Source organism: Cupressus sempervirens, chromosome 11 (assembly GCF_028749045.1).
Source record: "Cupressus sempervirens isolate cs-2001-9-10 chromosome 11, ASM2874904v1, whole genome shotgun sequence".
Classification (NCBI taxonomy): Eukaryota; Viridiplantae; Streptophyta; class Pinopsida; order Cupressales; family Cupressaceae; genus Cupressus; species Cupressus sempervirens.
Genome location: NC_143128.1, coordinates 536,352,221 through 536,374,950, shown reverse-complemented (window position 1 = coordinate 536,374,950; position 22,730 = coordinate 536,352,221). Strand labels below are relative to the sequence as shown.

At 38.9% G+C, this 22,730-nt stretch overlaps 1 protein-coding gene across 1 annotated transcript in view; it reads right to left on the bottom strand.

Moving 5' to 3' along the window:
* Nucleotides 1-9,790: 9,790 nt before the first annotated feature.
* LOC149530748 (nucleoporin protein Ndc1-Nup protein) overlaps nt 9,791-22,730 on the bottom strand; it is a 67,113-nt gene continuing 54,173 nt past the window's right edge. The window contains exon 4 of the mRNA XM_089809531.1: nt 9,791-10,686. Coding sequence (XP_089665657.1) covers nt 10,195-10,686 — 492 coding nt within the window. The 3' untranslated portion in view covers nt 9,791-10,194. The remainder of the gene's footprint in view (nt 10,687-22,730) is intronic.

Genomic DNA, 22,730 nt, shown 5'->3' with positions numbered 1-22,730 from the left:
GACTAGTTAAAGTTGAAGAGGAGTTCAACTTCTCTATTGTCACTACCTTTGTAAACATATCTGCAAGATTATCATCCATGTATATCTTTTCTAGCTTTAACTATCCATCATCCAAAATTGACTAAATGAAATGGTATTGCAGATATATGTGTTTCATCTTTGAATGTAGAGCATAATTCTTCGTAAGATGGATGGCACTTTGGTTATCTATAAACAAATAATTTTCCATTTGTGGGAGCCTCAACTCTTCCATAAAAAAATGAAACCATATCATCCCTTTGGATACCTTTGTCATGGAACCATACTATGCCTCAGTAGTGGATAAAGCATTCACCTTTTGTAACCAAGAAATCCAACTCATTGTCGTCCCACCAAAAGTAAATACATATCATGTAGTACTCTTCCTAGTATCTAGATCCCCTACAAAAGTTGAGTCGATATAGCCTTGCAAATCAGTAGTGGAGCCCCCAAAATGTAAACATTTAATGAATGTACCTCTCAAATATTTAAGAATCCATTTGACTGCATTCCAATGGTCAATCCTAGGATGACTCATATACTTGCTAAGAACTCCCATAGCATGTGCAATATTTAGTCTAGTATACACCACGGCATATATTAAACTACCTATAGTTGAAGAATAAGGTACCTTGGATATTTTATCCTCCTCTTCCCATATCTTTGGACACATCCCTTTAGTCAATTTTAAATGACCATGCAAAGGTGTGCTAACAGATTTAGCATTCTCCATATGAAAATGGTGCAACACCTTTTCAATATAATCAACCTAATATAATATGAATTTCTTATTCTTCCTATTTCTATGAATTTTCATACCAAGGATTTGTTTTGCTTCCCTCAAATCCTTCATAGAAAATGAATGTGCTAACTATTGTTTCAATCCCTTAATGTGATCCATATTAGACCCAGCTACAAGCATATCATCAACATTTTAACATAGAATAATATAGTTGTCATAATCCATCCTCTTAAAATAAAAACAATAATCTAAATGGCATCGAGTATATCCATGCTCATTCATAAAAATATCAAATTTAATATACCACTATCGAGGTACTTGCTTCAAGCCATATAAACTTTTCTTCATTTTGCATACTAAATTCTCCTTACCTTTGAACTCAAATCTCTATGGCTATTCCATTTTATTTTTTTCATCCAAATAACCATGAAGGATAGTTGTTTCAACATCAAATTCTTTCAAATGTAAATCTTCAGCAGCCACAATACTCAAAACAATACGAATAAAAGTCATTTTAACAACTAAAGAAAATATCTCATCAAAATTAATGCCCTTTTCCTATGCAAATCCTTTTACAACAAACTTTTATTTAAATATTTTCTTACCTATGTCCTCTTCATTTAGCCTGTAAACCCATTTATTTTGTAGAGTTGTTTTACTTACAAGAAACTTACATAATTCTCAAGTCTTATTTTTTAGCAAGGACTACATTTCTTCAATCATTGCAGACTCCTATTGAATCTTTGTATCCACTTGCATAGCTTCATCATATCTTTCTGGTTCATCAGCATCTGTTAATAAAATAGAATACAATGAGGAAGAAAATCTTTCTGGAGGTCTACTTATCATTTTTAATTGTCTAACATTAGCTAGGGTTTGTGGTATTTTTTGTTGTTGTTGTTGTGGAGCATGAGGGACTACTGGAACATTGTCCTTCTGAGTATCATCTAACACTACATAATAACTGTATTTCTCATATTGCTACTACAGATCTTTGTACAACACTTACTCATTGAATATGACATCCCTACTTCTTACAAATATATGATTTTAAAAATCTTAAAGTCTATAGCCAAATTCATCAATGGTATATCCAACAAAGACACGTTTCTTAGATGTAGCTTCCAGCTTGGTTTTATTTTTTAAATCTATATGTGCAAATGCTTCACAACCGAAGGTTATTAGAAAAGAATAACTCTCCTTACATGTCCATGCTTCCTCTGAAATACCATAGCCTAAAGGAGTAGAGAGGCCTCTATTGATTAAATATACAACAATATTAGCATCCTCGTACCACATATTTAAGGGTAGCCCAACATGCATGCTCCATTATTAATGTCTTGTTCATACAACCAACTACTCCATTTTCTTGTGGAGTCTTCTATCTATGAAAGACATTAGAGGAACAATAATCTTCAAACTCTTTGTTATAATATTGGACTAAGCTATATCAACTGAGAAAAGCGGTGAGCAAAGAACTCAAGCATTGAGTTAGTAGGAGGTGTTGTCATTGATTGGCAACCAGTTAACAAAAAGTAATAAAGTATTGTAAGCGTAACCACTTGTAGACTAACTTACCAATCATGAAAAAAGAGAGAAGGAAGATGTGGAAGCATAATGGTTGTATCTTAGTCACCATTGTTGTGACGACACGAGAAGATCTAAATACGAAAAGACAAGCATGCAAAGAGAAGCAGTGGAATGTGGTTGAAGCACATAAGGCTCCAGGTCTAGTTGTAGACCTATAGGAGGACAGGCTAGCCTATTAGCATAGGAATCTACGGATAGCTAGTCATAGGTGTCTTGTGACAATGCTCACTGTAAAATTCAAATTTCAAATTTTCAATTTGAGCAAGATTACTTTTAGGGTTTCCATTTGTAAATAATGGATGTGATTAAAGATCACTTGCAATTCATTTTAGAGGTTTTCTTGTAAGAAGTGTAGGAGACGGGTATCAAGAGAGAAAGCCAAGAACGTCATTGTTGCCACAACTGTGTGAACCAAAGATTTACATAGATAGATTAGGATAGTTGTGAATAGTGTGGGCTAGTAGGCAGGTGTGAAGAGCAAGAGAAGGATGAAGTAGTGAATAAAGAAAGTTTGCCAAGCCATAATAAAGGAAGATTAAAGCATCTTCAGGAGCTCTCACATAGAATCTACCAAGCAAGGTGTGCAAAATATTTTAGATAACACTTAAGTTTTATTTCTAACCTTAGTAACTATTGTAAGTCTTTAACAGGACAGACTTTTAATAAGTATTTGAAATCCTCTAACAAGGTATCTCTGATAAAGAGGTCAAAATCCTTTAATAAGGTACCCTTGACATGCTATTGTAATCTAATAGGTTAGTGGCATTCTTATCAGGATGCATTCTCAGAAGAAAAATATGTAAGCCTTTAACTTGGTGTGCCACCAGCAAGTAAGGGGGGATCTACAGGCAATTTGAGTGTGGTTGATATTGTAATTATGTCCTTGATAGTTATTGATGGAGTGGCTAGGGTGGTTTTGTCCACCATTGTTGTTGTTGGGGTTGGACATTATAAAGTTAGAGTGGGTTCTTTAGTTTGCTCTCATTTTGGCATGTTGATTAGCGACTCTGCTCGTGTAGCCAATGATTCTACTCACATTGTTGGTGGGGTTGCCTCGTCAATGAAGAGTGAGAGATTTGCTAAGGCTGCTAATGCTTCTATTGGGTATGGTATGGTGGATGGGTGTTGCCTTCTTGCCCCATCAAAAGTTATGCAGAGAAGGTTGTGGGTAAAAGTGGTAGCATGGGGACAGTTCCATTTCTAGTTTGTCAACCCATTTCTATCACGTGAAAAGAAGATAGTGTGGCAGAGATTAATTAGGGGGTCTATGACTCTTCATCTCAGGTAAACATTTGCAAATTTAGATGTTTTTGGCCCTCTCTCCCGAGTCTTCAGTAATAGATTACCAAACATTGGGAGCCACTCATTATAGATACAATACGCATTCCTTTAGCTAGGGGTTTTTTTGTCACCAAGTTTCAAGATGCTTCGGATTTTCGTTTCCCTTTGTTGATCAAGCTTTGGCATTAAGACTTCAACCCCTCTTTGAAATCCTTCTATAAGATGCCTATTTAGGTCAAGATTCCCTACATCCCGCTTAATCTTTGGGTAGATTCTCTCCTTGAAGAAGTGGGTAATGGTCTTGGGGATTCGCTAATGGTTGATGAAGAGTCCTTTGATATCCTCCACTCTACCTTTGCTCACATTTTAGTTGACATCGATGCTTCTAAGGGGGTTGCCAATAGAAATTAAGCTCAAGTCTTCAAAGGCTTCTTGGACCCAAACTTTGGACTATGAGGAGATTTCTTTTAGATGTAGAAAATGCTTTGCGATAGGACATGTTGTGGTTGAATGCAGGGTTTGGAGTTAAACAGAAAAAACTTTCTCATAGTGGAAGAGCGCATTTACTCATTGTTATACAGTCTATAAGGGCCCTCCTCATTTGGATGGACAAGTTCAACCCAATGGGTCTGAGTTGGTCATGTATGGTGTGTCTCCCCCTGAACCTACTATTGGTTCTTTTGCTTTGAAGGTTGATGTCAATATTACTATACAAATGATTCACATGTTGTTGTTATACCTAAGGGCTTGGATCCTCAAACCCTGGAGGGAGACCATTGAGTTGGGTGTCAAAGTGGCGTATTGTATGTCATCATTTCTTCTAGGCTAGAGTTATAACCAAGATAGCATGACCTTTTCAACTCTCATATAGTTTATCACTAACTTACCTATAAGGGTAGCCATGGGAGAGAGAACAAAGGTGTATTCAAGGAGGGTTAGTGTATGTAAATCTAGCCAATCGCTTATGCCAAGAAGGGATAGGATCGACATCCCTGAGCACTTTGCAAACATGTCCAAGAAAGGCTTAAGGGCTGGGATCTATAAACCCTTGAGGGATCCGTAAAGTTTGGTGCCTAAGCAATATGTTTACATCCTAAGTGTTCTTCTCTGCTCAGAATAATAATAAGAGCAAAAAAAAAGCATATCGCTAAATAAGCCACCTCGTGTCCCACGAATACGTAAACACCACCACTGAGGCCAAGGGGGGCAAAGTTCCACTCTTGGACTTAGTATGGGATTGGCTTGGAATAATTTATGACAAATCACATTTTCTTTAGAAATTTATACACACATGTACTAATGATCACTTGTGAGTGCAAGATTCTATCAAATAAGTAAATTTTGAAAATCATCTTCTTGACTCTAGTAAAATGTAAGGCATTAATCAAGAATGCATGTACATGTGTCTGCTTCATGTTTACTTCATGTTTTCATGCATTCATGTCTAATTTGTCTATGCTTTATGTTTTCATGCATTATATGCTTCATATGATGGCTCTAGAAGACTCTAATATCCTTGTGTTATATATATAATTTATTAATTAATTAAAATATTAATAATTAACTAATTAAAAATAGAAATATGAAATAATGATATAATATTAGTATTAATATAATTATAACATTATAATTATGTTATAATATCACATATTAAAGTAGGGGAAAGAATCAAATAAAAATAAATATTATTCTATAAAATAATAAAATATAATTTATATAATGATTAATTAATCAAAATATATAAATTGCATTAGTATTCATAACATCTTTTGGCACTAGTGTTGGTGACGGCATGGGTCTTGGTGCTAGAACTCGATCGTGTGGTGTTGGCTCTAATGTTGTTGGTGCAAGTGTTAGTGCTAGCGTAGGGGTTGGAGCTAGGGTTTTTGGTACGCCTAGTTTTGGTGTTAGAGCAGTGGTTGGAGCTAGGGTTTCTGGTACGTCTGGTTTTGGTGTTAACACAAGCGTTGGGGCTAGCGCTAGGGTGACTAGTGGTTCTTTGTGGTATGTTGCTAAGGTTATTGCAAGGTCTTTGATTCCTCTTCCTAATGGTGGATCGAGCTCAAAGGTGAAGGATCCATTTCCTATCTACTCTCCCTTCTTGTTATGTTTGGAGGAGGACGTGGTGAAAAACATTATAGATGCTTCTAACAATATTTCAAATCATGTTGTGATTTGTCACTTTTAGGACATATGGTTGAGCATCTCAGATTTGCACATGTGGAACTCCACAAAGTGGGAACCTATTTTATAAGCCATTGTCCACATTGTCCCCGTGGCCAAGGAATTTTTCATAGTTAACTTTGATGATACTAAGGATAGAAAGATGATCCTTTGTGGTCCTTTCACTTGGTTGACTCAGCACCACTCATTGATGTTGAAACCGTGGCATCCTGAATTCTCCCTTGTTACCAAATATTTTACCAAGTTTCTAATTTGAGTTAGGCTTCCATACCTTCATCTTCGTCTTCAGGTTTATTCCCTATTGGAAGTTGTGGGTGAAGTGATTGGTGATTTTTTAATGGTTGATGAAGTCTCGTCAAATATTTTGCATTTTACTGATGCAAAAATCCTTGTTGAGGTGGATATTTCTAAGGTTTTGCCTGAGAAATTTAAAGTTAAGCTTCCTGATGAAAGTTGGTTTCAAACTTTGGACTATGAAGGGATTCCCTTCAAATGTAGAAAATGCTACAACAAAAGGCGGCAGCTTAATGTAGTTTACAGAGGCTAAGTCTAAAAAGGCTTCTTCTTGGTGGAAGGGGGCTTCTTCTGAACATTATATTGTTGCTAAAAAGGTTGCACAGGTTTCCCCCACTATCAAGCATGTTCTTATTGGTCCTATTTTAATTGATGCTATAGTATTATTGTGAGTAGTGCAATGGTCAGTTTAGATGTTTTTGTCATACTGTCATTCCTACAAGGTTTGTTGTTGATTCTCCTTGTTGCCATGTTGTCATTGATGGTCTTTAGTCTTTGAATATTCCCTTTAATTTCTACTAGTGTTGGTTTTGTTGTTGCTATTTTACCTTATGTTGGATCTATAATTGTTGGCTTTGTCCAAGTTTTGATTGTAGAATCTACTGCAACATATAGGCTTATTCTAGATTCACAGGAGGCATTTTCATTGGTTGAGGGGTGGATCCCAATTATCGGAAAATGTCATAAGAAATCCTCTCCTCAATTTAACGTAAAGCTTTGTTTCTAGAAAAAGGAAAGTAAAGAAAGATCCTAGTGTTTTCCTTGTGTTAACCGGATGAGAGTTTCTTTCCCTCGAGGCAAATTGGCTCTTCAGTATTTTTATTTATTATATGTCCGTCTCTTTTGGTCCAATGGTTAGGGGTGTGTGGGTGTCAACAATTATTTGTTGACTTTTGGATATGGGGAAGCTAGTTTTGTTGATCTTTGATTCATTTTGGGACTTCATTGCTATATCTTTTGTTAGAACTTAATGAGGTTTTAGGTTGCCTTATAACCTGTTTTTGCCTTTAATCAAAAATGGCATTAATGATATTAACATGATAATATTATTATTAATAAATAACAATATAATAAATTAATCAAATGAAGAGACATGCCTTTTCTCATTACAAATTATATAAAGGAATACTAAACCTTAGAAATAGAGATGAGGGAAACTATACAAGAGAAAATTGAAAATATGGAGCTAGTCTACAAAAATTCTAATATAAGATGAATTAAGTAATGTCCTAATAGGGGACATTACACTAAGGTGCATGTTGTCCCTACTAGTGAGGAAGGCATTATTTCTTTGGGTGATTGCTCCTATGTTGTTTGTCCCTATCATTGTCAATTCTACTAGTTTTGTCGTCTCTACCTTCGCAGAGCCTATTGTCCTTGACATATTTTGTTCTACTAGTTCATTGGATCCAAGTTTTTGGCAAGTTGAGGCCACCAAGGTTGAATAACGATAGATCACGGGTGATAGAAAACAATCAAAGAAATCTTCTTTCTTTTGATATTACGCTTAGATCCCATAAGGGATCAAAGGGGAAATCTTAAGTTTTGTTGGTTCTTTTTTGTAGGCAAGTTGTTAATATTTGTAACATCTTTTCTCGTTTGTCATTTATGTTTTGGGGAAGAAAGTGAGTTTTCTTGGCTCCTTTTTTTGGACTTCGTCTTGTTCTATTTATGCCCTGTTTCTTTTTGAGGAGCTTATTGCTTATATTTCGATGCTTGGTTTCAGGTCCCTTTGTTAAAACCATATTTTGAATTGGGTTTTGAGGACCTTTCAAAACTTGTTTTACCTTAATCAAAAACATTGAATGAAATTTACATATTTATGAAGATAGAACAAACCTGAGACAACACAACAAAGTATTTTTAAGCAAATTAAAGAACAAACCCACCATTTGCACTTTCAGCTGAAAATGTAACATTCAAAGCGAAAGAATTTTTAAAGAAAATTTGAGCAGTTCAGAGTTACCTTGACCTATAACTCCATCAATGACCGACAGCCAACACAAACTCAACTTTTTTACTCTTCCTTCCACTTGCACATAATCCACCAGACATGCCGGAAAAAACTCTTTGCAAACACCCCAAATGAAAACCAACAACCCACATCAGTTGCCATCCCAACCCAAGACAAAAGTAAGAGCATTGAAACTCATTCAATATAAAATAGCAATTAACTAGTCGTCTGTAATACCAAAAGAAAACAACCCTTTCGCCACTGCAACACAACAGAACATGCATCGCCATTGATAAGAAAAACACAATGGCAAATATATTTCAGAACTGAAAACATCTGTTGCAAGTCACCAAGAAAACCCACCACTCAGCACATTGTTTGGATGGCTAACAATTTTCCGCCAAGCAAAAGCCCATACTAATGTCTTTCAGCAAGGATTTGATGTTGCTGTGCAACTGTACTTTCCCTTAATAAGAAAAATGTTACTTCAAAATCTCAAAAGAACATGTCAAACCATAATGACCATCCAAATTAATATACACCTTTTTCAAGACAAAACAAAACAACATTACTAAAAAGCATCAACTATGAGTTTAGCTATCATAAACTTCTTATTTAAAACACCTAGTTTCTGTCAAACACCAGTGCATGTGATGAGACCCTCACCTCAGTTTATATATATATTGGAAATCTATCACTTAATTTGGATGAAACTGTCAGAGTTTCACTGAAAGCTCCCTTGACCCACAATTGCAATCATTCATGAGAGCAAGATCCCCTTCTGCCTTTGTATTATCCTGTTAGCTTTCCCTTGCCCCAAAAACAATGTCGATCAAGAAAGAGTTGGGGTAAATAGACAAGAAAGGGAATAGGAACAAACAAAATGTGGCAATAAATTAATCAAGATAAAATTATATCAAATTGCTTATACTTCAAAAATATGTCAATGCGTGCAAACCCCTTAATAACATTCTTAGAAGCTCTTACCAATCTTCTAAAAATACTCACTAAGTTTAGTAGAGCATTTCACTCCATTATCCAGAGATAACAGGCTCAAGGAAATGATGAAAATTTGACGAGTCAAAATACAATAATTTCATATTGTCGAGCATTTTCAATTTGAACCTCATTCTTTATGTTTATCACCCTCTTCGGAAAAAAAATGATTCATCTCCCTGGGATTTCTATATGCACAAGGGGGAGGTACTTGTGTTATCCCAGAAACAATTGTGTTATGTAAGAGATTGTCCAAAAAAAACATCAGGAGACTGAAATGGATTGGACAAAAAAGTAAAATTTCAAAACAGCTACCCAGCATCAGATATTAGAATTTAAGAAACAATGACATAAATCTCTGCACATCTCTCTCCCGTGACATATGATCGTCACAATAATATCAACAATTACCAAGCTTAAAGCTGGTCATATGAAATTACAGTATTTCCTTAATTAAAAAATTTACTAAACAAACTCGAAAAAGGTTTTGTGATGGAATTTGTATAAAACAATTGGATTATATTAAGCCAAAGTGTTCAAGTTTTAGGAGTGATAGACTGTAGCAAAGCACTAGGGATCAATCTTGTGGGACTGATTTCTACCCAGATAATTGTTAGCTATTTAATGCTATACATACAGTGTATTAACTCGTAAGCACCAATTTCCAGGCTGTTCCATGTCTGATAAATTTAATCCAAAAGCTTGAAAAGATATGGAAGGCAAACAAAAGCTTTATAAACACTGGAATAAGTTTTCTATTTAAGATATAGGTATCAACGAAGAATCCAGTTGACTATGGGAGCACAAGGGGCTACCAGATTTTTATCTGCAGAATATCTAGAACACACAATTTAGAAAATGGAACATAATTGAAATGTACAGTCCCAGATTCTACACTTCCAAGTACACTAGAAAAACATAATAGTTGCACTTGGAAATCACCAATTGATATGAAAGTTAAAACATGATTCCCAGGTCAAATTTAAATTTCTTAAAAATTCTGCCAGAATAACGATCAACCTGTTACTATTCAATTAGCTAAAGATACCTTCCAATTAATCTGTACACTCTGCATTAGACAATAATGGATTCTAGCACTCTTAATACCATCCTTTTCTTACCATATCTAAGGGGCTTAATTTGCTCGGAACTCCAAGAATAGACTCAACTCTTGAAGAAGCATGTCATGAGTTCCATACAATGGTTTATTTTTGCTTAACCAATCTCTTTCTGCAACTGAAAGACCAGCATTCTGAGTCCCACCTACAAGCATCTCATCTTTAAACACACTTACAATTTGATAGATGCCTGTACGAAGCACATCAGCCATTGCATAAGCTTTTTTATGTAAAGTAGAATTCTTTTTTAAAGCAAAGCCTTGTTTTTTCCCTGTTTCAATAATTCCCCCTCTAGATGGCAAATTCCACCTGATGCTTGCAGGCCCCACTAAACGCATAGACTGAATGTTACTCCGTTTGCCTAGGTACACCTCAACAATGAGCAAGCATGATAATAATGTAGAAACTACTACACCATTACAACCACTCAATTGAGCAACTCCAAATCTGTCTTCTTCATGTGAACAGGATGTCAAAGAAGCTACAGTTCTTGCGCACCATGAACAAAGCTGCAAAAACAAGAGATGTTGGATAAAAATCAAGTCACCATTAACATATCATAAGTCACTAAATGGAAGTTCACAAACAATAAACTAAGTTAGGAATTTCCTTGCTGTATTGGGTAAAATTTAGAGTAAAACTAAAGTGAAAATGATAGACTTATATCATCCTCCAAGAACAACATTTCACAGACTACTTCAAAAACATTCTTGGCTGTAGCTGTTCAACTGAAAATTCCATTTGATATTTATTTATGAAGGAACAAATTATATGATAAATCAAAGTGCAATTAGACAAAGCCTAAAGAAACACCCTATATCACCCAAAGGGCCAAAAAACCTATATTAAGTTTATGATTTATGAGTCGCGTTTTGCAGTTCCCAGTTAAGTTTGTGCACTAACATTTTGTTCCTAGTTGCTATGTACTTTGTAACTATCATTGATATAAATAGAATTCAAAAACTATATTATGTCATTATGATTATCAGGCGAATTATCAAACAAACAAACATCATTGAAAATTTGACATGTTGATGCTCAGATATTGCACTAAAGCATCTGCAATATCAGCACCAAACAAATAATCAGGAATAGAAATAACACCCTACAAAAATGAGACTTCAAAGTGTACAACACCCTCTGAGTTGATTATTCTAACACTAAATTTTGAAAGGGTAAAAGAGAACACAAAATCTGAAAACAAACAAAAAACTATGTGCCAGAATAGAATACCCTTCAATTTGCACAAGGATTGTGAGAACAAGTTTCAGTAGTTAATAAAAAGAAATGTACACAGTTGCAGCAATATAAAAGACAAGAAAATAACATTTCCATGATTATATGCCCACAAAAGATCAGTAGGTATCCAAACATATAAACCAAGCCAAGCCTGAGGTTTAAACATACAAATGAAAAGCAGAAAGAAAACTCAGCAAACAAGGTTCAACAATCACAAGTCTACAGAAGTCATTCCCAAGACAGTTTATTACATATATAGATGAGAGGGAGGAATGAGCAAAGAGGGGGAAATCAAATTGTCACCCAGAGATCGTCCCATCTTTATCATCAACAAAGTTTATTACATTATTAGAAGCAGAGCCAAAAAGACGGAAATTAAAGGCCCACCAACTCAAACTGTTGAATTCCAACTTGAAATGGAAATCAAAATACCAGCAGTTAATGGTAGCGTGGCTGCAAATGTATTAATGTCACAATGCCGTTGTTGTTGTCGACGCATCAAATTATGCCATCGAAGCAACCTTGGCTCAAGAAGGGGCACATGGACTCGATCACCCAATTTACTTCGCAAGTAGGCTGTTGTCGAATGCCAAGAAGAACTATAGCACCACCGAACCAAAGGCCTTGGGAATGGTTTATTTGATCCAGAAGTTCAAACACTATTTATTGGCAACGCCATTCCCCTTCTATGTACCACCAGGCCCTTATGTACCTGATTAACAAACTGATTATTCAAGGGAGGGTGAGCCGATGGCTCCTCTTACTCTAGGAGTTCACATTCAAGATTGTCGTGCGGCCAGGCCATAGCCATGTTATTGCAGACCAATTGTCATGGATAAAGTATGGTGAACCACCGATATGAGTGAAGGAAGTTGGTTGTGAGGAGTAGGACCTTCCAACTAATTAATGGGTTGTTGTACAAAATAAGCCCAAACCAAGTCCTGAGCGATGTGTGATGGAGAAGAAATGAGTGTGCTATGGGAAGCTCACGAAGAACCCACAGGAGGAGACATGGGTTTGAACACAACGGCAAGAAAAATGCTTTTAGCAAGCCTTTGGTAGCCAACTTTATACAATGATGCTTGAGAATGGGTGGTCAAGTGTGATACATGCCAACGAGCAAGAAAATCTCTCAAATAGGATTTTATGTCTCTCAACCCTTCTCATGCCCACGAGTTATTTGAGAGATGGGGACTCAACTTCATCGGTCCTTTAAAGGCTAGTCATGGTCAAAGTTGTCGATATATTGTGGTCGCCATGGAATATGTAACAAAGTGGGTCGAAGCAAGCACACTGACAAACAACTCAGCCCTAAGCACTACAAAGTTCATTAATGAACAGATCATAACCAAATATGGCATACCACTACAATTAACAAGTGCCAAAGATGGACATTTTGTGAATCATGTTATTAAGCTATTGACCACAAAGTTTGAAATCTTTCATACACTCTCAAGCCCATACTATCCTCAGGCGAATGGTCAAGCAGAGGCGACTAATAAAGTCATAGTAGGTGTCATCTATAAGTCTAGTGGGGTCGAAGGCGAAGCCTGGGAAGAGAGATTACCTTTGGTATTGTGGGCCAATAGAACTTCTTACAAGGTGACCACTAGGACAGACACCTTTTCAATTGATGTACGGACAAGAGGCAGTAGTTACTACCGAATTCATGGTCCCTAGCCTACAAATAGCCATTCATAACAAGCTTGGCGACATGGATAGTCTAAGGGAAAGACTTTATAACTTAAATAAGCTCGATGAGAAAAGAGTCATGGCACAATGGGCTAGGACTGTGGCACAACAACAGAGGAAGGTGTGGCACAACAAACATCTCCGTCGAATGCAGTTTACACCTGGGCAGTTAGTGTTGAAATTTAATGGGCGAAATGAAATCAAGCTTGGGAAGTTTAAGCTGAGATGGCTAGGTCCATATAAAATCTGAGAAGTGGCATCCAATGGATCTATAAAGTTGTGGACACTTGATGGCTGGGAGATTCCAAATGTCACCAATGCATAAAAATTGAAAATATATCACCAACAACATGAAGGGGGCTAGGCAAACCGACAAGGTCCAATAATCAATAAATTAAATAAATAAATTTTAAAATTTTAAAAAAACGAACACTGGACACGAAGTGTCCCATGGACACAACGTGGCCACAAACAAGACATGGCCTCGCGGACACAAGTGTCCCACAGGCAAAAGTCTATCCTCGTTCGCTGATAAAAAAGAAAACATGTTGCGGGTGTTGATAAAGATATGTCGCGAAGAAGTGAGAAGGAAAGGGAAAAAGATGTCAGGGAATGAGAAAATATATACTGCGAGAGAGTGACAGAAAAGACTTGGGAGAAGCCATTGGACCACCGGCGAGAAGGGGCAACCATCGACCTACTCCAAATCACCGTAGGGAAGCAAGATAAGTCAACGGACAAATACAGAAAGAATTGCAAACAAAGGGGCACAAGCGGACCACGTCGGACAGCAAATGACCATGGATGCATAGAAACCATCGTCAAGGGAATCCGTGGAAGGAAACAAAGGCATCCAGAGGATAGAACACATATATGTGCCTCGTGTAACCATTTGGGTTGCATAAAGGCAAAACAAGAAAACATTGGAGTATATAGTCTACAGGAAAAAGCAACAATGGAAGGATCAGCTAAAGGAGAATAATTCTACGATGGACAAGAATGCAAGAGGTTTGCCCTCAGGAGTCTGTGTTGCAAGGCTAGGAGCATCTAGTAGGAAGAAGCAAAAATTGCCTCCTAAAGTGCAGCAATCCGCACAAAAGGCTGGCATTGCTCATCGCATGGTACAATTCGAAGGTTTAAACGACATAGAATGTCAGAGATGGTGGCAAGATACACTAGATACGGACCTTGTCAACCAAATATTCGGCAATCCAAATGCATGTCTTTTATGTTTGACTATTTGAGCTAATGTTATGCACCATGATTGAATCTTGTGACACATATAGCCAGCAGAGTTCCTTTGAGTGTAGGAAACATCCCATTACGGTTTCATTCAAACCTCACAATTTTACAAGAGTATTCGAGATTTTGGGGCAAGGTGGACGTTAAGTGGTAACAAAAAATCATAAGCTTCCAAAGGATACAAAAGAGCACTAGATTAAGCTGGTTGGCCATGACCTCACACCAAAAGAATTCAATTTGGTTCTAAAAGGCACCAGAAGTCATGGAATGCAATGAGATTTTATCAGGGAAGGGTCATGGTGTTGTATGATGGACATCATGAAGAGTCGACTGACAGGGGCTAGCAGGGCTTCCAACATTGCATTACCTCAAATAGTTTTCATGAATGGGATCATGAATGGGTTGGTCTATGATTGGGCATCGATCTTGGTGGAACGCATGGAGAAGTTCATGACGTTGCAACATCGGACTTTTTACATGTCACACCATGTGATTAGATTACTTTTGGAGACAGTGCTGCATCAAATTCCAACATATGTATTAGAGGTTCCGCCCAAAGGCAAGTTGGCTAAGGATGAGCCTCTCATATTCTACTGGTGACATTTGGACACGGATGGCACTATGGCTGGCCAGAAGAGGGTGATGCAAGGATTAGACACCTATGGCGACATTGATAGCGGTCGGGAGGATACCATGAAGAGTGGTGGGACAGTTTTAGAGGGAGGTAGTGATTGAGCCGAGGTTGAGGACGATGCGACAAAGGCAGTATCCCCACCCAAGTCACTTTTTTGCTCTTCCTCAATTGCCTACTTCGGTCCACTTGACAGCCACTACTTCCACGCCTCCCATTCCACCATTCGGCCAAAGGCATATGTCGATTGTTATGACACCACCCACGGCCATAACGAAGACCATAGTAGTATCTACCCAAATGGAGGTTGTCGAGGAGCCACCCCGGCTAACCACCCCCGAGGGAACCCAAGTTTTGGACATTCTTGTTGATTCAATTGCCCCAAATCTAGTAGTTGCAGTTCCAGTCGACGGGCTCATGGAGATGCACCAAGCGCCTGAGCCAAATGAGAGTGAATTACGAGAGCCTCAAGTTCGACTTGAGGTGATTGGCACAGATGTCATCGTTAGTATAGCTTCATCCTTGTTGGTTGAACCTGTGAGTGTGGCCAACCAGCACAACCAGAGGTCGAGGGTGTAGTAGTGATGGATCAAGCCAATGTGTTCTTAACTTCTTAAGGCATCAGTTCCAACTCACCCCTACAGATGTCGATCCCTCCATCCAATCCCCAAGGCAAGGAGAGGTCTTGACAGGAGAATCTGCCATTCTAGCACCACAGGAGTTGAGGGTGCCATAGTTCGAGGATGCGCCCAGAGATGAGGGGGTTGCACTAGAGATGGACGTGGCTGTCACAGAAGGGGCAGAGATGGATATAAAGATGGATACGGAGCAAGATGTCGATACTGAGGATGGGCTAGACTATGGGTCGGATGCGGACAGAACCATGGCGTACATTAGGGCCCTAGAGGATGTGTTGGAGAGGTTGAATCATTGGACACCAAGCTTCGACCCACAGAAGAGAGTTGCAATTGATCCAAGCCTATATCCGAAGGGGTTGTTTCGAGCATTTTTGCTCTTACTTTGAGGCAAGAGATAACCAGCCATGGAAATGCCAAAGATGTTGGCTGATTGGGCTACAAAACTTGAGTTAGGACCATGCAACACAACCATATAGAAGCTTGCGCATGAGATAGTAGGGACATAAAGATGCCTACTATGCTCAACAGCGTTCAGAGGCAAATAGAGAGGCAGAAAGGGTTGCAGTTGTGAGGTCCAGGGTAGTAGTTGCAAACGCTCGAGAGAAGCTAGACACTGAATTTGCTAGTCAACAGGCAACAGAGCGAGCAGCGCTCTTGCAAGACAAAGAAAAGGCTGAAGAGGGATTGCAGGCGACTCTGGCTTAGGCTATGGAGGCAACACTTCTAACGAAGGAGGTTGTGGAGGTCAACCCACGGACACAGAAGGACTTGCGCATTCGGACAGACCAGGTCTATGAGTTGCATAGGTTACTAGACACTCTAGGGATGCAACCTCCCCCTTAGTCTCTATTTTGATGTATTTAGTTCATTATCTCCTCTTTTGTAAAATTGTACATCATCAGGAGACGACTTTTCTTTTGGGGGGATGATGTTGCCAAGATAATGGGTAGTTAGACGGTTGGCATATCCGAGGGAGTTACATGGTCGCGACGGTTCGCCTCATGACCCCTCAGATACTATTTGTAACCTTTATTTCCTTTCATAGAGACATGTTTGCAGGGAAGACTATTGTATACGATGACTACGCAATATGATTGTTCTCTCTTTCCATTTTGAGTTAAGTAATTTTCCTTCTGTATGCATTGGTTATGTTACCCATTAAGGAAAACACCTGTCATGTGATATGAACACCTATTGGCTATGCTCTAGTCATCAATTAGTTTGATGGGTGACACAAGTGCCCTCTCCATTTTGTCTTCTAAAAGATGATCCTCTTTGAGTGCAACAAAAACAATCTCTTCTCCATCATTTCCATCAGAATCTTCATCGGTTTCCCCATTATCTATTACAAGGTAATTGGTAAATACTTGCTTATTAATAACAGAGACCGAAAGGTCAATTTATACAAAAGGAAGAGATGATGTTTCCTTAGGAAACGATCGTAAAGAATAGAAACATTCTATTCCAGAGAAAGCAAAAAACGAAAGCAAACTAAAACTAAAGATATTTACAAGATAACCATTAACTAATAATAGACGTCTTATCTATTATTGTAATACCCTCCCTTAATGGTTAATCTATCTAACACACCAAGCTGTCCTCTGAATTTGACAAACTTATCAGGACCAAGAGGCTTGGTGAGAATGTCTGCAGTCTGATCTGAGGTAGGAACATACTGCAGATCTATAGTCCCGTCTTCAACCAGCTGTCGTATTTAATGACAATGAACATCCACATGCTTGGTTCGTTCATGGAAGACTGGATTCCGTGCTAACTTGATAACGCCTTCGTTATCAACAAACAGAGTAGTCGGTCCTGCTGGTGACATCTGCATATCCCCAAGCATCCGACGAAGCCAGACAGCTTCACATCCTGCCTTAACAATCCCTCTATATTCAGCCTCTGTAGAAGAGAGAGAAACTACCTGTTGCTTCTTGCTGGTCCATGTGACTGCACCGGATCCCAAACTGAACACATATCCAGATGTTGACTTTTTATCGTCAATAGAGCCTGCCCAATCTGAATCTGTGAACCCACTGAGTTTAGGATTAGAACTCCGAGAATACAGAAGTCCATAATCAGAAGTGCCTTTCACATAACGAAGCACACGCTTTGCTGCCATCCAATGATCAGCCTTAGGAGCTGTCATAAAGCGTGAAATATAGCTGACTGCGAAGCTGATATCAGGCCTAGTAGCAGATAGGTAGATGAGGCTGCCTACTAGTTGCCTATACGTAGTATCATCAACGGAAGGAGAATCAGACTTGGCTGATAACTTGAGACCTTTCTCCATAGGTGTAGATGCAGGTTTGCAATCCTGCATTCGGAATTTGTCTAACAAGGCTCTAGCATATTTGGACTGAGAGATGAATATACCAGAACACTGTTGCCAAACTTCAACGCCTAAGCAATAATGCATGAGCCCAAGGTCAGTCATATCAAAAGACTGGCATAAGTGTTGTTTGATTCCCTGAATCAAAGATGCCGAACTGCCAGTGATGATCAGATCATCCACATAGATAATCAGAAGGATGATGTCACTGTCAGTAGTCTTGATGCGTACTACGTTCCAGGGATGGAACTAAATCTACTCTCGGTCAGTCAGTTGCTACGACATTCTCCACACTTGGCAGTCACCTTCAGTTCACATCAGTGCACCATCACTGATCGGGCGACTAAGTCTACTATTGCAGTCGGTCTTGAGGATCATGGTCTTTTCAGACTTACTGATTCTGGTGATTCTCAGGACTTAGCTATGGCTGCTCAGCGATCTTCCATCAGCTCACTTTGGCATCAGCGATATGGGCACTTAAATGTGCATTATCTCTCACAACTTGCTCGGGATGAGCTTGTTCTTGGTTTGCCAGAAGATTCAAACCCAACACCTTGGAGTTTGTGACGCATGTCAAGCTGGGAAGCAACATCGCACACCTTTCCCCAGTGGCGATTCTTGGCGAGCTTCTCAAGTACTTCAGCTTGTTCATGCTGATATTTGCGGCCCTATGGCCACTCCTTCTGTTCTTGGGTACAAGTATTTTCTGTTGTTTGTAGATGATTTCAGTAGAAAAATGTGGGTGCATTTCCTTAAAAAGAAATCTGATGCATTTATTGTATTTCAGAAGTTTAAACCCTTAGTTGAAAAAGAGTCTGGGAAATCTATTATTACTCTTAGATCAGACAATGGGGGGGAATTTTGTTCTAATGTTTTCTCCAGCTTCTTGGATACACATGGCATCCAACGCCAGTTCACCACACCCCACACGCCACAACAGAACAGTGTAGTTGAACGTCGGAACAGGACAATCACCGAGATGGCTCGTTCCATGCTCGAACACAGACATGTTCCGAAGCGTTTTTGGGCAGAAGCAATTAACACTGCAGTTTATCTGTTGAACCGGTCACCCACAGTGGCGGTCAAAGGTAAAACTCCGGAAGAGGCCTGGTCAAGTCGCAAGCCCAGAATCAATCACCTGAAGGTTTTTGGCTCTCTTTCTTTTGTTTGGATCCCTGATGCTTCACGCACCAAGTTGGATGCCAAGAGTCAGAAACTGATGCTTGCTGGATATAGCAGTCTTCACAAAGTCTACCGCCTTATTGATGTTGAGACATCTCGTCTCATATACAGCCGCGATGTAGTCTTTGATGAGCAGCGAGGACCATTCATGCCTGTTTCTCCTGTTCCTGATCCAGCAGACCAGCCTATGCAGGTTCATGATTTGGGAGTTCGGCTAAGAGCATATCCATATTAAAAGTCAAAAAACTTTAAGTATTTAGCTCTGATACCATATTAAAAGTCAAAAAACCGCCCGATCAGTGATGGTGCACTGATGTGAACTGAAGGTGACTGCCAAGTGTGGAGAATGTCGCAGCAACTGACTGACCGAGAGTAGATTTAGTTCCATCCCTGGAACGTAGTACACATCAAGGAATATGAGCTTCCTCCCAACAGACTGAATTTGAATGTTGCCTTTACCAACAACCGTGTACTCTTCTCCACCACCAAAGATAACAAAATCTGAATAAGGCTGGTAGTCAGTAAACCAGTCTCTGCGGTGAGTGAAATGTCGAGAGGCACCTGAATCAATGTACCAGGCAGATGACTGTACATGATCTGCAGGTCTTTTAGCCATGAAGGCATAAAAGGCAGATTCCACCTGCTCAGTGTGCTCTGCATTGTTCGCTTTGGGTTGCGAACCTGATTGCTTAGACTAGGCAGCTAAGCGTTTCCGACATGCAACCTTCATGTGACCATACTTGTGGCAATAGTTGCATTGAATGTTCTTCTTTTTGGTACCATCGGATGCTGGAGCAGAAGACTTCTGCTGAGATGGTTGCTGAAACTTGCCCTTATCCTTCTGAAAGGATTTCGCAGCAAAGGCTTGCTCAGTGGAGGTGGAACTGGAGCTGCTACCGAACTGTTGTTTCCACCGATCTTGCTGAAGTAGCAGGGTGCAGAGATCAGTGAACTTTAGATCAACACCAGTAGATGTGATGTTGAGAGTCTCGATAAAATGCTCATAGGAATTTGGTAAACTCCGAAGAGTGATTACCACAATATCCTCTTCCTCCATCTTGCGACCGATGGCAAGTAACTGATCACGGATTTCCTGAATCCGATTCAGGTGTGCCTGGAGCGAGGTGCGCTCATCCATGACAATAGAAAACAGAGTGTTTTTCAGAAAGAAGGCTCTGCTCTTGTCGGAAGTCTCATGAAGACCTTTTAGATGTGTCCAGATTTCGGCCGCTGTCTTGCCGGATGGAATCTGAGAAAGCTGGTCATCAGCTACGGAGAGTTTGAGAAGCATTACTGCCTCTCGATTGTTCAGATCCCATGTATCTTGATCAGGACCCGGAGAAGTCGGACGCTGCTTAACACCCAGAACAAGTTGATCGGTGTTTCGATATTCGAAGATTGCAATGATGCGCTGCTTCCAGGTTCCATAATTGCGACCATTGAATTTGGAATTATGCTCGAGCAGAATATTTGTCAGAGATGCCATGGCACGTTTTTCAATGAAAAACTGTGAAAATCTGTGAAGGCACGTTCTTCGAGGCAAAAATACGGAAGACCCAAAAAAATCAAAGAATGACCCAAAAGAGAGCTCGAAAAACCCAGAAGGAATCTGCTATCGTTTTTTGAATCCGCTGGCTCGAAAATCGAGGCACAAAAATCGAGGCACCCAGAAAAAAGGACGACAACCCAGTTGAGCTCTCGAAAAACCCACCAAGAATCTGCAAACAAAAAAAATTTTCGACCCCAAAAATTAGGGTTTCGAAAAAAAACGGCCCTAGCTGAAAAAAGCTTGAAAAAACTTCAGATTTCTTGATGAAAAATGGTCGAATCTGCTTCCCAGAGCACGATGACAGACTGAGACGGCTAAGAGCATGAAGATTTGATACAGAAACATGCAGATTTTCACCCCAAAAACGCGAGTCTTCAAAAAATGGCCACGATTTCCACGCGATTTGCAGACCCGTAATTCGGAAATTTCTCCAAGCAGAAAAACCCTAGGTGGGTTTTGGAGAAATTAGCTGAAATAATTTTGGAAAAATTTAAACAAATAATTTCAAGAAGAAATTATAAATTTTTCCGAAAAAATTTAAGTATTTAGCTCTGATACCATATTACAAGGTAATTGGTAAATACTCGCTTATTAATAACAGAGACCGAAAGGTCAATTTATACAAAAGGAAGAGATGATGTTTCCTTAGGAAACGATCGTAAAGAATAGAAACATTCTATTCCAGAGAAAGCAAAAAACGAAAGCAAACTAAAACTAAAGATATTTACAAGATAACCATTAACTAATAATAGACGTCTTATCTATTATTGTAATATTATCCACATCTACATTACATTGCTTCTTGGATTTTGCTTTATGCTTCTTTTATGTGTCCTTTTCTTTCTCAGGTTCTCCATTTGGACACCTAGCAACAACATGTCAAATCTTCTTACAAGAGAAACATATTAAAGGTATTGTAACTTTGTGCTTATTGATTTCTCTAGGTAGCCTTCTTGCTATCAATGCTTCAAGTTCTGCTTGTTTTCTTTCTTCCTCCAAGAGTGCATCAAATATCCTTGGAAAAGACTTGACAAGCTATCAGATTCATATACAATCTCTTTACCTTTCCTTAAAGGATTACGTACTATATAGCCCATAAAGGCAATCTCAACCTTCAGAATACTATTGTCATAGTTGTTAAGCACAAAAGCAATAATCTTGCTGATTAGTTCATCAACATATACGGTCTCAAAAGTTCTCAGTTCATTAATAGCTGAGACTCTAATGGCATAAGAAGGTAATAAAGTTCTTAACATTTTGCTTACCACGGCTTCAGCTTCGATTACACCAGCTGAAGCTCTAATTTCAGCAACCACATCCTTGATTATAGCACCACACTGAGCTTTGTTACCTCCTCCTACAATCTCCATGTCATCATACTTGCTTCTTAGACTTTCTTCTCTAGCTTTATACAAATGCTTGCCACCTCCATAGACTTGTTCTAATTTCTTTCGAGCTTCAAAAGCAATTCTAAGACCTCTAACATCAATATATTCCAAATTTGAAAGGGTACTTACAATAGCCCCTTGTGCTTGTGTGTTCACTTGCTTCTCCTTCAATTCTTCTATAGATAGGGTTCCCTCGAGCATTTCATACCGAGTTTCCACATGCTTCCATTATTGATTGCTCATTCCTCTGATGTACAACTCCATCCTATCAACCCATACCAAGTACCTGTCCTTTGTGAACACAGGAGCCTCTCTTTTAAAAATCTTGACAATCAGATCTTTTACCTCAAGCAGTTAAGCTTGGATGACCAAGGCTCTGACACCAATTTTTGGAATAATCAAGCCCAAGGGTTACTAAGTGGGTGGGGGTGGTTAATTAGTAACCTACATTTATAAAAAACTCAAATCTAATAAAACCCTTATCACCACATGCATGTAATAAGAAACTTCAACTTGTAAAGAAACATGCAACAACAAATTATCATACACACAACATCAACACATAACACCAAGACTTTTTTCTTGCAGTACCGCAGTGGGACTGATGCTCGCGATTGTGAAATGCACTCTTTTGAAGTACACCATGTAAGGAGCTTAGCC